Here is a 17,790-nt window from a genome sequence, read left to right on the forward strand (position 1 = left end):
GAGTCTTAAAAACTTTCATGAAAGCCCTAGGAAGTATCACAATTGAGTGAGTTTTGTCAGTTTTTCTTCCCCAGCTCAATCAGGACAGATGTCCTGACAGACTGGGTGACTGTGTAGAGGTAGTTACTCCAATGGGAGAGGAAAGGTCATGGATGTCCTCTGCTGGATGTGAACTCTTGAATAACTGAAGAATTACTATGTCAATGAATTTCTATGCAAATCTAAGCACTGCACTGCTACATTTTCATTTAGTATGTCATACGGTTTAAAAAGCCATGTTATCCTAATTCAACCATTCTTTTACATATTTAAAACAATATTAATTATTAATATGAAGCTGTAAGATTATGGCTTATACAGGAATAAAGCAAACCCCGAAACAAGACTTAATGAGTCAACTAATAACTAACAAAAGGCTTTCAAGAAGCAGATACTTCAAAGTCTTTACACATGTATGTGTGAAGTAACACAAACCCACAAATGATGTATCGATTTAACTTAAATTCAAGACCATGAGAATTACTTACTGATATGAGAATCTGCTTCACGAGCTTAGTATCATCAATACAATCAAATGCGGCCAGTAAAACCAAGTGGGAGTATTGGCCCTGCAGAGATCAAAGCCAGGGAAAGTTAAAAAGACACAGCACTCCCTCTCCCTTTCATGTAGCCCGCCCGTCCTCCATGAAGCTCACTAATCCTGTAGCCTGCCCAGCATTACACAAACCAGAGGGGTAAAAGCCACTCAAAGGGATTCTTACCAGGACTGACTGAATTATATTCTAGGTTGATATTAAAAAGAAAAACAGAAAAGCACATTCTTCGATATCAACTAACCCGAACTCAGTTTTTTTAACCAGGATATAATACTTTTCAAAAATAGGAACCCTGTTGATGAACAGCTACTAAAAAATTGAACTAAAAAAAAATAAACTCAATAGGTTAAAAAACACACCAAGAATATAAAACTATTATATAAACTCAGTTGTAATTATACACATACAAAACGTACATAATACATGTGCAGAGAAAACCCCAGAACACTGTAAAGTAACAGTCACCTCTAGGTTGGAGGATACAAATCTTTCACTTTGTGTATCGTCCCAAGTTCTTTAAAACAATCCTATACAATTAGACTAGTAGTACTAGGTGACTTTCACAACTGCCACCTCTTGAAATGACAGAATTGTTCTGTGATGCTGGTATTGTTCTGAAGAATTAAAGCAGCACTTTATGTTGGGGGAGGGGGAAGAGGAGGTAGGAGGAAGGGGGAGGAGGAAGGGGAAGGAGGAAAGGGAAGGAGGAGGGGGGAGGAAAAGGAAGAAGGGGAGGGGGAGGAGGAAGAAGGGGAAAAGAAGGAGGAGGAGGAGGGGGGAGAGGGGGGAGGAGGGGAAAGTGTTCTCAGAGTTCATGGTATATTCTTTTTGTATCCTAGATAGTATGAATCATTCTTTACTAAGAGGGGGGATTTGACTTTTTATAACCCCATTCAGAGCCAGGTCTGATGAATATGGCAGGTAACATTTCAATTAGACAAACTAGAGAAAAATAACAAAGGTCTAACATCTTTACTGTACAAAGACCAACAATCTACTAAAATGGGCAAAGAACATGAAGAGTCAGTTCATAGAAAAAGAGAAGTGCAAATGGCTTTACGCACATGAATTAATGCTCACTCATTAATTAAAGGTAATAATGAAAACAATAAAGTATCATTTCCCACCTATTCTATAGGCAGAAGTGAAACCCTTGATAATATACTAATTTGGCAAAGGTCTGGAGAAAAGCAGGTATACTTTTATGTCATTGGTGAGAATGTAAAGTAGTTCAACTTTTTTGAAGGGCAATTTACATCTAAAAAACTTAAAATGCATGTACCTTCTGATCCAGCAACTTTAGTTCTAGATTTATCTTACAGACATGCTCCCATGTATGCACAAAGGACATGCACTGGAACACTACTTGAAATGACAAAAAACTAGAAATTACCCAAGTGTCCAACAGTAGGGACTGGTTAAGTGGCTTATTGGAAGTCATATAATGAAATAGTATGAAATCATCAAAAAAAGTGATGTGGGTAGATGTGCACATATTGAAATGAAATGACCTCCGAGATACTTTAAGTGAGGGAAGCAAAGAGGAGAACATCGTGCATCTAGTACACAGCACTGGTTTCTGATTTTTAAGTTCTATACCCAGGACATCTCTGGCTGAATACAGAAGCGGCTGTAACAGAATTTAAGTGAGAAATAGACAAGTCTACAATTACAGTTGGAGATTTTAACAGGCTTCTCTCATCCACTGGTAGAACTAAACAATGATAAATCAGTAAAGTCTCTGATGATCTGAACAACACTATCCACCACCCTGATCTAATCGGCATTTACAGAGTACTATACCCTATGACTCCACAAAACACATTCCTTTTAAGATACTAAGATAGACCACACTAGGCCATAAAATAAGTCTTTATAAATTGAAAAGGACTGAAATAACAGAGTATGTCAAGAAACCCCCAATGTTTGGAAATTAAACTCTTCTAAATAAATCAAATCCATGGGTTGTATTAAACCCTTAGAAGCAACTCCTTGAGATAAAAATTACACTGCATTGTTAATGTCTTGTTACCATCAGAGCCTTGCAGGGATTAGTTTCTCGAAAAAATCTCATTATTACAAATAAACTATAAAGTTAAAACAATCTAATTTTATTACTTAAAATGTCTTTTACTATGAATACCTTTTAGAACTTTCTACTAACATCCTATTTTTATTCATTTCTAATTTAAAATATTCAAATTAAAATGTTATACAAAACGACTTATTTCATGGTGAATAATGAATCATATTCTCATACTCTGGAAATGGCTCACTAGAGAATCTTATTTCATTTTGTTACAGAAAGGTTAGCTACCTTTTAAGTGGTCTTACACTCTCTCCCTGGTCTCCAACCCTACAGAAGACAGGCATGTATACAATCACACAGCAGCGTATGTGCTCGAATTCATATTTACTGTACTAAGTATTCACCAGATGCTAGTAGTTCTCATTAGATTTTTCATAGGAAAAAGTTGTTGATATCACTAATTTTAGTTCTCCAGTAAATGAGAAGCTATAAAACATTAACATATAAAATAACTCAGAAAATTTTATAGTATTTGCTGCTACACATACCAGGTGGGCAAAAGTAAGTTTATAGTTGTGAGTACACAAAACAAGAGTTTCTTTTCCTTATGAACAACTGCAAAATTACTTTTGCCTCACCCAGCATTCTAGAAATACTATGGAAAACTACTTAGTATTTAAATACAAAGAAATACTATTTTTTGAGGTCATTAATGCCTCAGAAAAATTTTCTGCATTCTCTAATTTCACCAGGAAAGCTGTTAGAGCATCTCCAAAGGATTCCAAAGAACTCTAAGACTTGACTAGAATTTATTCTAGGCAGTAATTTCCATGTTTAATATGACCTAACAAATTCATTAAGTAAGGTAGTAAATATCAGGTCTTCGAAAAATATCTAATAAAAATGGAAAAGTGTCACTATATAATGTTAAATGAATAAAGGAGAAATCTCATTTGCATAAATTTAATATATAAAATGCATGCATATGCATAGGAAAAGAATGTAATAAAACAATGAATAATTTCCTTGATAATTTTCTGAATTTTTCAAATTTTCCATAATAAACATAATTTCATTAAAAAGAATTAAAAGAAATATTATACTTACATTAGCCACCTTTTCAACATAAGTCTTCATTGTTTTCACAATCACTTTCCTGTCCTTAAAAAAGAAAAATTGTCCCAACTTTTAATTATAGATTAAAAGTATTTCATATGCAAAATTTTTATGTAATATTAAACTGTCATTGGAGTGGCATACTTTTCATTAGTGAAAATAGTTTTACAGCCAGAACAAAAAAACTGCAATATATTAGCCTTTTCAGAGCTATTAGAATCTTAAGACTTGTATGTGATATCCATTCAGACATAAATACCGAACAATAAATTATCAGTCACAAGGCAAACCAAGTGAAATGGTCTCCTTTTATAGTGAGAACTGAGAGATCCCTCTTCCAATGCCTGAATTGTCTTCAAACACAGTCTACGGCATTCAATGCATATTTGTTGAATAGAAATTAAATTTGTATTAATTTAAAAAGTGGACAAAATATAACTGTCTTTTAAAGGCAGAATTATACTGTTCAAAGATATGGGAATCAGTTCTGTTGAACTTCTGTAATTAATATGGACTTTCACCTTTTCCCTCAAAGTACTTAACACACGTACAAGCAAATGTGTAACTGTTCACTATCTTCCCCATTAAGATCATTAAATGAGGAATCAGAGCCTGACAGGTACCAAAGCTTCTGTAAGTGTGAGCCTAACATAAATATTGTAGTTATTTGCTTGACAGGTCCCTTCCCAAAAAATGACAACTCAAGTTTTTCATACTTTTTGAAAACTCCAGCAGAGAAGAAACACTAGGCCCAAAGAAGAGCACTTCCTATGAGGCCCTGAGGCACAACTTTGCAAAGATAAGCTGTTTATGCACAACAGGGTTAAGACCAAGGAAGACAGCAAGTATAAGGATAGCAAGTCAAGCCCCACACACTTACCTTGGGCGTGCCATGCCACAGGCAGTGCATGGCCACTCTGGCACCATCATGTGTGTGCGCCAGGTATACCACTGCTTCACGGATGGCTTCAATCATTTCCTGGGGAACAAATGCCATCAGGGCTTTGGTTTATTCTTTCTCTCTGCCTTTAAAAAAATCTATCTACTGGGGAGCAGTTAAGCACAAAGAATAAAAGTAGCAAACAATTTAACTTTTCATCTTGTAGCCAAGCACAGAGACACACATCTTTCTAAGAACATTCTTTTCCATCAAGAGTAGCAAATACTGCTGGCAAGCAATTTCTATTAAAATACCTGTCTATTTTATAAAATATATTTATATTAAAATTCAATGTCTATTCAAAGAAGAATATACATGTATAGTATATTCTAAATGATTTTTCAAGAAAAAGGAGGCTAGGAGGTGGCTACGGTAAGAAGGCAACAGAAAAGCCACATAAATAAAATGCTATTTCCTAAAAGAGACATGCATATAATGAGAACCAAAACATTAATTTGGCTGAAAAAGTATCTCCTTTTTAGTTTATCACCAGATTACTTACATAAATCACAGTGATAATTAACCATAGAAATACTAAATAACATTTTCCTAATAAAATTAATCTCTATATTAGAATAGGTCCACACTATCAATGACCCTTTAATAAAAACTCAATTGTTAATTTCTTACAAGGTAGTTTAGCTTATTTTTAATCTTTATTCTTCATTGTCAATGCATATAATTTCTAAATTATATTTTGGAAGTCCAGCATACAGATGTGAGTTCCAGTAAACAACTGCAGGGCCCCATTTTAGTCCATTCCCACTTAAAAAAAAATTTATATTAAACAAATAAGTACAGGTCTCCTGCCAGGAGAGGAAGGTAGGTGCTTATTTTTATCAATAAGGAACAAGCAATTTCACCTTTAACTGTCCTACAATCCTTACCCAGGATGAATCTCAGTGACATGGCTTTTAACTTACGTACCTAAACTCATGATTCTCTTCAAAGCTATCCAGTCAGGGAGTTATACACATATTCCAATTATGCTTCCACTATCCCCAAAGGTTTTTTTTTAGTTTCTCTTTTTGAAAATGCCCCCAGGGCCAGAAAAGATTTGCCTCATTACTTTATACTGACACTAGGTTCCCAACAATTTTTTTTTTTGCTATTACTAAAACACATTTAACACTAAAAAGAAAGATTTTCCACCACTGAATGTATTCAAGTGATAATTTTTTTCAGTTCTGAAAATGTAGTCCCACCTCAGTACATCTAGAACTGTGAGACACTGCTCGGCAGGAAAGGGAGAGAATTACCCAAAAGAGAAGCAGCAGCTGCTACAGTCACTGAGCCACAAGTTTAGGTTGGTGGAAAATTATTTTGTATGTCAATTTTGAGCAGGTCAAAGTTTTTATGAATGCTTAGTCTGGTATATTTGTTAAGAAGTCAGTATCATTACTTTAGTTATGCCTTATTATAAGAATTAGGACAAATGGACAATGAGTTCACTGCATGATGAGGCAAAGTTTAGGACTAAACGATGAATTCTCATTTGTGTTCCCATCATTGACTTAAAGGGCACTGCAATTTGCCTTCAGTCTCTGTTCCTTTTCCCTCTATCATAGAAGGTCCAATTTTTCATGGTCCATCTACTTTTTACATAAGTGTCCTCCTCTAACCTTTGAACACCAACATAATTTTTGTTGTTGTATTGGCACAGGTGAATTTAAAACTACCTGAATGCTGAATATCCCTCTATTTGTTAATTTTTAAATTAGGTTAGCTAGAGGATACTCTGGATTATAATTAAAATATAAAAATTCAATGGAGTTGATAAAACCAGTCAATTCTATTGTCTTCTTGTAGAAATCTAAACACAATTAGTAGACTTGCTCAAAGAAAGTTTAGTGCATTATCTTCTCTAAATAAATCTTTAAAATTTCTAAAAGATAATGTATATCAAAGCAGTGTTTTACATATTAACATGGCTCTTTTGTGTTTTGGTTTAAAAACTAAAATCAAGAACTTACTGATCTTAGCTTTGGGGGTGCGTAGGTAAAAAAGTCCAAGAATACTTTATGCACCAATGAGTGCTTAATCACAGCTTCTCTGAAAACAGAAAAAAGGGAAAAGAGTATATGTCAGATCTGGCACTACAGTAATGCAGATACAGGTAACCTCAGTTGTCCTAAAATAATCAAAGAAAGTTAAATGGTTTTAACAAGTGTTATTTATCAAAAGACAGAGTGTATCTTTCAGCAATATTAAGATTAAAAAAACCCAAAACTTTTAGACTATAAAAATATTTTAATGCTTGCCATCTATGACCAAAACCAGGGTACAGATTTCTAGTATTTAATCAGCAAAGATGAAATGATTCAAAATACACTCTCTTAAATAAGGACATTTATATTTTTTACACAAGAATGGACATACAATTAGAAATCTATATGTGGACTTACTTTTTATAGCTATTTTCTCTCTGTCAAGCATTCTTCATAATGCATCAGTTTCATAAAATAATTTTAGCAAAGTTAAACTCAAGTAGATCAAAACAGTATCAGAAACTGTAACACCTACTCGACCCAAGCTTCCCAGTGTGACACTTGGTGAATTCAGGTGTATAGTGGAGGCTGATGACCAGGCACCAAAGATTTCAGTTCACAGTGAGTGTCTGAGTAGTTGGCAAAAACAGGTTGCCTTTATGGGCAAAGCACTGTTCTGAGTGTTTTGGAAATATCAACGTATTTAATCTTCAAAAAAACTCTATGATATATGTACTATTATATCCCAATTTTATAGATATGGAAACTGAGGCACAGAGAGGTTAAACTGCCCAAGGTCACAGTTAGTGATGGAGGGGTGATGGAGGGGGCACTAGGATTCACACCCAGCCCATCTGGTCTGAGGCTACACCTTAACCCCTCCACCATGGACCAAGTGCCAAGAAGTTCACATGCCCAATTTCTAAGTCTTACAATCCAAATGAAGTAACAGGTTATATATGGAAAACTATCCGCCCTTCTATGCAAGGGTCATACAAAACTTTCCTCCTTTAAATGCTATTTGTTAAGAAAAAACAAAAACCAGCTTTCTTACTTTTGGGCCATTGGAGTTAAAATCTGTTTCATTTCATCCATGATAAGCTCTAGTTTCTCTGGCTGTACCTGTAATACTTTCTCCAGAGTTGGGTGATCTGCTGACTGCAACACAAGAAAAATCAAACCCTTCTAAATTTAATGACGTTTCTTCAGCTTCGTAACAAAGAAAACCAATCACCATCATTTTAAATAAACTTAAATTAAGTTTTAGACTTCCCATATTCATATAACAAAAGCCCTGCTTTAGATACACTCATGGAGTAATTCCTGATTATCTGATTCTCAATGTATATGGCCACCAATGCACATAAAGAGCCAGGCTAACCGGCCAACCAACTCAACCAGCCAAAAGGTACTTGTCAAGCACCTAGCACATACTTAACTACAAGATCAAGCTGTCAGTTTGCAAATCCTTACCATGTATTTTGTACTTACCTGCATATTCCTGTAGTGACTGTTATAAAAGAAACAAAGCACTAAATTCAACCCAGGAATTAATCCATATCCCTGGAGATAAGTGTGGGCATTTATATCCCAAGGTCTGAAATAGATCCTTTAAATATCCTAGTCTTATTACTGGCCTTTTCCAGATTCAGTCTCTGAATATATCCAAGGTTGGGTCTCTCTACTCCCCTTCCTCTCTACATACAAGCTGGAGAAGGGTAATCCACACACATGAAGAAACACAGGAAAAGGCAACAACAGGGAGCCTGATGCACTTCTGCCAGAGCTGGTCGGGTGGCCACACAGCTACATTAACTGTTACGTCTTCTTCCTCGGTCTATCTGACTGCAGAAACGGAAGTACTGAAGCATTACACACAGCACTTGGGAGGGAGGAACAAACGCAGTTCAATTTAAAGGGGATTTAAAAGTAGTGCTCTGGGTGAGAGAGAAAGTATAATCACTTGCTCACCAGAGACAAAATAATCCATAAGAAAAAGGTACTTTAAGATGGTCTCTTAAATGACCAGCCAAATTGAAAACACATTCTGAAAACAGGGCATCATAAAGTAATAGAAAAAGTAAAAACACTAGAAAAAAATGCCTTGAAATGCTACCTTGTAGAGCTGAAATGTGTTCCCATAGAGCTCCTCTGTCAACATGTTCCTCTGCTCCAAAATGGCCTTGTCATTGTACGCATACTCCACAATGGCCGAGGCCTCCGCGTGTCGGAGCATCTTCCTCACGTGGCCTTTAAAACTTCTGATTATCTCTGCAATCTGTGGTTTGCTCCTAAACCCAATGTGGTAAAGGGAAAAGATAAGTGACACAGGAGAAAGCTGGGTGACAACAAAACATACCTTGACACCAACAGAACTCCTGAGACCAACTCATCACGCGGGGGTGGGTGTGTACCACGGAGAAATGCTTCTAAGGAAATCAAACTGTCTTGCATTTCTGCCTCAAGCTTTCTAAGTCACCCAGGAGCTGAAACCTGGCTCTGCTTACCAGCTGCGAGACCCTGAACGAGTTATTTAACCCCTCTGTGCCTCAGCTTCTTCATTCATGAAAGAGAAAGAATAAGGCTGACATGAGGATTAAATGGGTTAAGATGTACTGAGAACTGTGACCAGCTCGTAACAAGTGCTCAACAAATGTAGTTCCCATCCAACCGTTCCGCTTGGAAAAGGGAGGACAGAAGGAAAGGGCCAGGTAAAGGCCAGCGATGCATGGAAATGAATAAAACATATTCGAAGGATGCTCTTTTAAAACAGGACTCAGTCACAAGCATTTATATTACATCCTAAAATCAAGCTGCTGATAATTATAGTCAGAAATAGTTTTTGAAAATTCTGTCAACTGTACTTTTTTGTTGTTGATTGGCATATTTTGGCACCTTATTACACTCAAAAAGAGAAATCAAGACAAGTATCAATCCCACCTAATTCAGGAAATCCTCCCATCTTTACATTTCCTGTCCCACTGCCTCTGCTACTGTATTTACTCACCTGCCCCTTCCAAACCTCTCCCCTCTAAATACTGGTAACAAATTACAAGGTGATTATCCTACTTTTCTTCCAGGGCTTCAAGATATACTCCCCTAAAAATGGTGAAGGAAGAAGTACCATCAATTTACATTAACTTCAAGAACTGTTCTTAAGACCACACTCCCTGGAAACTTTACAAGCATCTGTTGAGGGCCACTATTATGGCCACAGACATTTAAGTAACATGTGCACACAATCAGTATCCACACCTTTAAAAAACTAATAAAAATATATTTTAAAAATAAAACAACTCACCCATACATGAGAAATTTCTTAACAATATTTCTGGAATACTTAGCTTTACTTAATTCGACCAAATCATCTGAAAAACAAAATACATTACAATGACTCCTTAGAAACAAAGGAAGGAACTAAATAAATGCATAATCCTAGGAATATAAACAACTAGCTCTCTGTTTGTCCCAGGCAAAGAACAAATAATAAAATAAAAAAGGTCCTACAGAGGACACATTACTTTCCCACAACAGAATTATTTCCCAGGACAGTCTTGGGTATTTCGAGAGAAGACAAGTCACTCATTATAAATGATTACAATTCATCTCCAAAACATAAGAAATACCTTGCAGTTCTTCAAAAGCCTGCTTTCTTTGCTCTTCATTGCCATATTGAATGTAACACTGGATCACACGCGTTGAATCATGTGCAAACGCAATCTGTAGGGAAGACAGTTTGGGTCTCTCTGAGATTTATGTTTCTATCATATTACTTCTGTTTTATTGTTACCTCTTTCAGAATTCCTGGTTAGAGAAAAGATAGGATCTTCATGGATAAAATTAAATCTAGGCTACTGGGGAGTAGAAATACTTGTTTTAATTGTACAAAATTGCATTCTTTGGTTCTGCCGCCTATGATACGGCACTGAGACAGGGACAGATTTAACCATTTTGCAAGATTCCTATCATTATTAATTAAAACCAAATATCAAAACAAACCTGTCTAGGTTATACACATTATATTTCTCATTTCTCTGAAAGTTGCTTTCCCTACAAGGAGAATTTTCCAATTCAAAAATTCTATTATTCTATAATTTCTTAAATCTAAGAATGTTTGGCTTTGGCAACCAAAGGTATAGATCTAAAAAAGTCTTGCTACACAAGTAAACACATACATTGGCAATTATAAGTTAATCTCTCCATTTCTCACATTTTCATTATATTCCTAGAAATATGTTGTAGTTCAAATCTGATTCCTTTACCCATCTCCCCCTCACAACTACTGGATGAACTAGGTCCTCAATGAAGGACTGCTGATCAGTTTTCCATAGCAATAACCACAAACAATCAGTCATGAAAAATTATTTACTATGCTACAGTACCAGTTTACTTTAATAGTGCTCATTATTTGTTGCTTAGTCTGTCTTTAACATTTTTTAATTCTAACAAATCAGACCCATCAAAGTCACAGAAGAATTTCCTTAAGGGATACTTACATAAACATTTATGATTAAAACTAAAATAAATAAATAAATTTTAAAAATAAGGCTGTTTTGTGCATATATTGATTACTTACTATATAATCAATATACATGCTTTAAATATATTTTTCTCATTTAGACCTCAAAGCAATCTTAAGAGTGGGCTGTTGTTATTCTCACTTTGCAGGCAAAAAAAGTAAGTTTATGAGAAGTTAAGGAACTTTCTATTCCTGTGACCCTGGAGTTGAAAGTTAACTCATCTGAGTGCTAGATGTATGAAATGTCTAATAGTGATGACTTTAAGGTAAAGGAGGCAATATATGCATTGGTTAGCACAACTTCTACACACAGTAAATAATAGGTTGCCATTATCTAAAGGCACAGATATATTAAGCATCAGAGTGACTTTAACACCAGATTTAAACACCAGACTAACTCCCACATCCATGGGCATGTACTAGTAACCTAAGGGTAATTGGTAAAGGATCCTGAGTGTAAAATATTTATAAATAAAGGAGAACGCACTACTAGAGCAGAGGAACAGTTCTATTTTAAAAAGATCTGGCTGGATTTATAAGAAAGTAGCTGCTGGGAACTTGCTATTTCAAGACATTTCTTCGAACTACAATGTAGCCTGTTAGACATATGTACGTGGTTTGGCAAATGCTGCCCCTCCAGAGTCCCCAAAGCTACTGAATCTGTTGTCTTAACAGACTAGATAGTCACTAAGTATTTATCCAAATATACAAGCCAACAGAAGTTTATTATAAAACAGAACTAAACAGCAACAATGAAAATTACTTTAGAACTCCCAAATCTATAACATTTTAAGGATCTTTGCATGTGTGTAAAAGCATGGAAGAAAAGAATGACGTAATCATTTTGCATCACACACACAAAAAAAGCCAGCAATTTAGAACATACAAAAGTATATGAAGTTCAGAGCAAGACATTCTACCACATACTACTGAACTAATGAATTCTTCAAGATAGCTTTAAAGAACACCAATTTAAGTAAATTATTTTAAAATAACACAGCCAAATACTTGGACAGTCTTTTTATAATTTTCCAGAAATAAGTTCTCTCATTATTAAACTTTTTACTTAGTATTTGAAAATTTTGGCTAAATACATTTAAAACAACAATTTCACTTGTCATAAATGGTCAGCTACCCTTTACTGAGGTAAGTCAATTTCAAGAGTTAAAACTGCAACTGTAAGTATGCCCTACTTACAGTTTTAATTTTTCCTTGAATCAACTTCTGCAAATCACTCATCAACTTCACTCTTTTTTCTTTGTCACAATCTTTTCTATAAAAGAGAATAAAAGAGGGAGGAAACATAGCTTAAGCAAAGACATTATTTTAATTTTAAACACAAGAAACTAAAAACCGTTTCAGTGTATGTTCACCCAGTTAAGCGTGATTTTCTCTTTGAAAGCAGCAAATCTTCTGACGTTAAAATTATTATTCCAGAGCAGCCAGAGAGAAGTAATTTTCTCAAAGGCAGAAACTCATCTCACAAGGTATAATTTCATGCATCAATCTAAATCTTCACAGGCAGAACTTCAAAAGTAAAGAAAATAATAAAACAAGTGCAAGATACCAAATACTTAAGTATCTCAAAACCTAGCCGATAAAAAATTGTCTTTCGTTGTCTCAGAAGTCTTTCAGGAAGGATGTCGGATCCAATTTAACTCTCATACATTTTCATAAACCTATCTGACACCATCCTAGTGATCCCCACATTTCTACAACAAGCAGACATCCAAATACTCATGCCTCTACTGGAGTGTTAGGAGTGCTCCCTAAATAACCCAAGTGTATGTCATCTGTTTTAGGGCATCTCACTATTTACAAGGGATACTCTTACTCCTTCATCATCTCAAAGGAACTAATAAAGATGCCACCAAGTAGTGTTACCTTCTCACCAGCTCCCAAATCTGCTTTGCCCGAACAACAACGTCATAGTTGGTTCTATCACTGAGTTGTCTGCTTTGCTTCAATTCTTTCTTCTTTTTTTTGAAATCATCCCATTTGGGTTTCTTGGTCGCCGAGTCTGGTCATTATAGAAATTATTACCAGTTACATTTAACATTCTGAGCGACACAAACAAATACAAATCATGTACAGAGGGCAATCACTGATCAGGATCTATTTCTACTCAGTGGGGAAACTAGAAGGGGGAAATATCATTCTCCATAAACTTATACTTTACTGCATTTTCTGAGCAGATTATACATTTTAAATTTGGTTGACACTAACCATTCATTCATTCAACAGCTATTTATTGATTCTTAAGAGGGTGACTACAAAGAAAAAAAGGAAACTGAAAGGGTGGTAAAAGATGGTAAAAGCATCTTTTTCAGTAAAATAAAATTCTACTTTAGAACATTAAGATCAGTGGACTTTAGGTATAATCAGTTCTTAAGGAAAACAAAAATTAGTCCAAATTAAAATAGGAAAAACAACAACAACAAAAAACCAAAATAAATAAATAAACAAATAAAATAGGAAAAAAAATGAAATAAAAAATTCACTATTCTGAGTGCTGTTATATATTAAGTCACTTAATTACAACTCTATTGTAAGGTGAGTACTGTGTGTGTGTGTGTGTGTGTGTGTGTGTATTTTTTTACAAGATGAGTTCCGGGGTAGACACAGAAAAGAAAAAGACTGTAAAATCTAACGTACATGTAGAATCTAAAAACGTCAAATACACTGAAGCAGGCAATAGAACAGTGGTTACCAGAGGCAGGGAGTTGGGGAAAATGGAAACACGCTGGGCCAAGGGTACAGAGTTGTAACTCTGTAGGATGAGTAAGTCTAGATAACGTACAGAATGATGACTATCCTTAATACTGTACTGAATACTGGGAATTTGCTAAGAGGTAGGTACTATTATTACCCTTCCCTTCACATTGGGGAAACAAAGGCACCAAGCAGTTAAGCTCCTAGTTAAAGGTTATACAGCTACTAAGTGGCAGAGTCAGGATTCAAATCCAGAGACAACTCTGAAACTTTATGCTCTGCTGCCTTACTCATGACAATGCACAATCAAAATTACAAAGTAATTCTATAAAAGTCAAGTGTCTTTCTATTAGTATTTTTTGTCCTCAAAATATAAATAACATACCAATTGAATCGAAAAGCCTGATGAGGCCAAACACACAACTTAATAAAATGTGTATTGTTAACATGAGTATCCTGCAAAGAACTCTTTGGAGAATTAGTTTCTTCTAAATATCTCCTTTTCTCTGATTAGGAAATACACGAATTATAAAAACTTAGAGAATGCAAAAACAAAATTCTCCTATAATCCCAAAACTTAGATATAACCATTAACATTTTATTTCCCTCTTGTCTTTTTACCTATGCATGTTTTATATGGCTCTAATTCAGAATTTGTCTTCCCTTAAACTTAATAACTATATTGTAAGTGTTCCTCCATGAAAATAAATATTCCTCAAACCATAATTTTTAATGGCTATATAATATACAACGTATTTATTCTCCTTACTGGTTATTTGTCCCTGGCCTGGCAATAGAGGGTTGTAGGTAACAGAGGGCATATTTACCATTAATATTAGACCATCATGTACTGTACAGCAGAGGATAGTAACTGATTCAGAGGTTCACAAACATTTGGGCACCCTTGACATACACCATGCTAGGCTGCAGTAGATATATCAATTTTAGGGATGACTAGTATCCAAGCTCCCTCAGTTGCTAGTATGAAAATACGAGAAAACAAAATCAGAGCTCCATTTTGAGATGTCAGGAACATATCCCCCATAGAAGGAACCAGGCTACAGGATCTCAGGATCTTGATGTGAGAACGTGTGTGTTTAAAATGCAGGTGCCAAGAATCCCAGTAGAGAAAGGGAGATTTAGGAGCTATCGGAGAGGGGAGGAAAGAGGTAGGAAAGGAAACCTGAGAGAGAAACTGTGGGGTGTGGTCATGATGGAGGGAAAAGGAAGAAAACATGATGAAGAGAAGACACTGGAGCTGGAGCATAAAAGGACCCAGCAGGCTTAATGAAAAACAATGAAAATGTCCCTTCCTTCCTCTCCCAGCCTCCCTTTCTTAAGGCTGCTGTCCCTCTAGTGAACAGCCCCGGGGAGAGTAGAGAGCAGGGGTCAGGGCTGGGGAACTGCACTGAGAAGGCCGTATGGCAGTGTCTCAGTGGGCAGCAAAGGAGCAGTTAGGATATGCCAAGCTGGAGAAAAAAAGGAAAGACAGGGAAATTCCCATGATGCTGCAGAGAAGGTGTATGTACAATGGCCCATGCTACCTGGAGACCAATGGAAGATAATACTCAAGAGGGGCATGCTGTACAGCAGACAGCAAAGCTCTGGGTTAGAAATGACCCCTGGAACATCATGACAAAGATAACAGCAGTTTGTTTCAACAGACAAATAGGAGCCCTGCCAGTACATCCCATCAGTTAGCAAGCTGTCCTGAACCAATGACAGTCAAATATGCCATGTGTATACTACACCTTCCTTGGAACTGCCTGCTGGACCTGGGCCATCTCATGGGTTGACCGTATTGGAGTGGCCTAAGCATTGTGAAAGCAGGGACCATGTATCTCTTGTTCATCAAGACATCCTTAGCCAAGGCAGATATTTAGCAGGACACGCTAACTGTTTGAGGCCAGCTTCTATGCTGATTAGACAGGGCTTGTACACTTACTGGTTATTTTTCCCATCTCCAACCACAGTGTACAGAAAACTCAAATATTTGTTTAATGACTGACTGAATGAATGAATGGTAGCCCACAAAAAGGAATGTTTTATTGATATTCCTCTGTATAAAGCCATTACAACTTAGCTTAACTCTAGGGCTAGGTAATTCAGCAAGGGCCTAGGACATAAGGAACTCCAAGCACTGGAGGACAATCTGACCAAGGAAGATGCTTCCTGTGGTTTATTTAATACCACTTACTCTTCGCCCCCACCCCAAATACTGCCTGTCAAGAAACAAGAACCGAGGTCTCTAACAGATTTCTGGGGTCCCTATGCACAGTGGTTCTGGCAACTGCTCAGGCAGGGGAAGGATCCCACAAAAACCATGCTGAAGCTATCGGTGCTTACCATCGCTTTTGCTGTCTGGCTGGAATTTTCTCTTCTTGCTGAATTTGTTTGCCTGCTGGAATTTGTTCTTTGGTACTTTATCCCCTTGCTGCTTGTTCTTGAACTGCTTCACACCTTTTCTCCCTGGTTTTGTGGCACTTTTCTGAAAGTTCTTAGATGTGACTTTAGGTCCATCTTCCTTAACAACTTTTCTTGGGAATGTCTTTGAAGAACCAGAATCTAGTGTCGATAATAAATAATTATTAGTTCAATGATCCTGAGCCAAGATCTCTTTTATCCACTGGGATGTATTTGTTACAGAAAATTACACCCTCTTTGGTGAAACATACTTTGTCTTACTCTCAAATATGGAACAGACCAGGATTTAAAATACCAAAACATAATTAAAAAATTTTCTGATTATAAAATTATAATATAGGTTCATTACAGAAAACCTATAAAGTAGAGAAATACATAATAAAACTATCCATAATTCTAGAGATAACTAGTTGTCAGGCTGATGTATTTCTTTATTTTAAGTACAGAGTAGAAATGAGGTATTATTTATATACCTTTGTATTCTACTTTAATGTCTCCATGTCATTAAAGTCTTTATGCATAACTTCTAAAGGTTCAATAAAATTATAAGAATCTAAAAATAAAATAAACACTTGAAATTTAGAAGGTATACCATATAGACAAATTAAAGATGTTAATTTTTCAAAAATTCTAATTTTTGAAAAAAATTTTCAAAGCCTATAATAAAGTTATTTGACAAAAATATTCTTTGGTCAACAAAGCTTGCAAATTAAGTACCTAACAAATGAAATGAAAACTGCAACAGCTATGCCCTAAGACTGCTGTAAGAAAAAAAACACACAAGATTGCTTAGGAAACGATCATTTGCACAGACTCTGACTTTTCTATTTTGCAATACTGACACCTGATGGAATAATAAAGACATCACAATTAGAAATCTTGAAGATAAAAGTATGTAGTTTACCAGTAGTATATATTAGTCAGCCACACTTTATCAAACATTAAAATAAAATGTGGTGAATTAGTGTGACTAACATGAGGCGACAGTATCACTAGCTGACACGAGGAGTCTTTTGTGAGGATAGCATCCCCCAATTATCCTGGCAATTATTCTTAAATGTGTTAGTTTCGCAGGGAACATGCACACTAACACACAGCAACACAGATTTTTCCTATTTTAATCCTAATTCTAACCCACCAATAAAGACTGCAATTTGCTACATGCCTCTTCATCCCACAAGCCCCTCCCTCCAAAGATAAGGGCCAAACAAACTGCCACAGGGGAAGCATATTTTGATAAGGCCATCTTACCATTGCTTTTATAAAATCTGTTTTTCTCTTGTGATGTCTTTGTACCTTTTCCTGTGAATTTTTTTTTTGCTTTGACGTCCATTATAGCAACTCTGGAAAACAAAAACAAAACCCAAAAGGATCACTGAATTGCTCTCATCTAAGAGTCATTAAGTAGTCACTGCCACATTGAGTCTTTGAGCTCACAGAGCAGGGCAATTCAAGTGGTTGCCCAC

At 35.9% G+C, this 17,790-nt stretch overlaps 1 protein-coding gene across 3 annotated transcripts in view; it reads right to left on the bottom strand.

Moving 5' to 3' along the window:
* PUM3 (pumilio RNA binding family member 3) overlaps positions 1-17,790 on the bottom strand; it is a 37,343-nt gene that overhangs the window by 17,468 nt on the left and 2,085 nt on the right. For all 3 annotated transcript variants that reach the window (XR_013999927.1, XM_081152390.1, XM_081152391.1), the window contains exons 2-13: positions 17,576-17,667; positions 16,247-16,465; positions 13,073-13,208; positions 12,386-12,461; positions 10,296-10,389; positions 9,971-10,037; positions 8,786-8,960; positions 7,724-7,827; positions 6,655-6,733; positions 4,622-4,720; positions 3,733-3,786; positions 528-608 (exon numbers count right to left, since the gene is read on the bottom strand). Coding sequence is in view for 2 of the 3 variants with exons in the window: in XM_081152390.1 (XP_081008516.1) it covers positions 528-608; positions 3,733-3,786; positions 4,622-4,720; positions 6,655-6,733; positions 7,724-7,827; positions 8,786-8,960; positions 9,971-10,037; positions 10,296-10,389; positions 12,386-12,461; positions 13,073-13,208; positions 16,247-16,465; positions 17,576-17,657 (1,266 nt within the window). In the remaining variant the exon portion in view is untranslated. The remainder of the gene's footprint in view (positions 1-527; positions 609-3,732; positions 3,787-4,621; positions 4,721-6,654; positions 6,734-7,723; positions 7,828-8,785; positions 8,961-9,970; positions 10,038-10,295; positions 10,390-12,385; positions 12,462-13,072; positions 13,209-16,246; positions 16,466-17,575; positions 17,668-17,790) is intronic.

This window comes from Miniopterus schreibersii (assembly GCF_964146895.1).
Source record: "Miniopterus schreibersii genome assembly, chromosome: 11".
In the NCBI taxonomy this organism is placed as follows: Eukaryota; Metazoa; Chordata; class Mammalia; order Chiroptera; family Miniopteridae; genus Miniopterus; species Miniopterus schreibersii.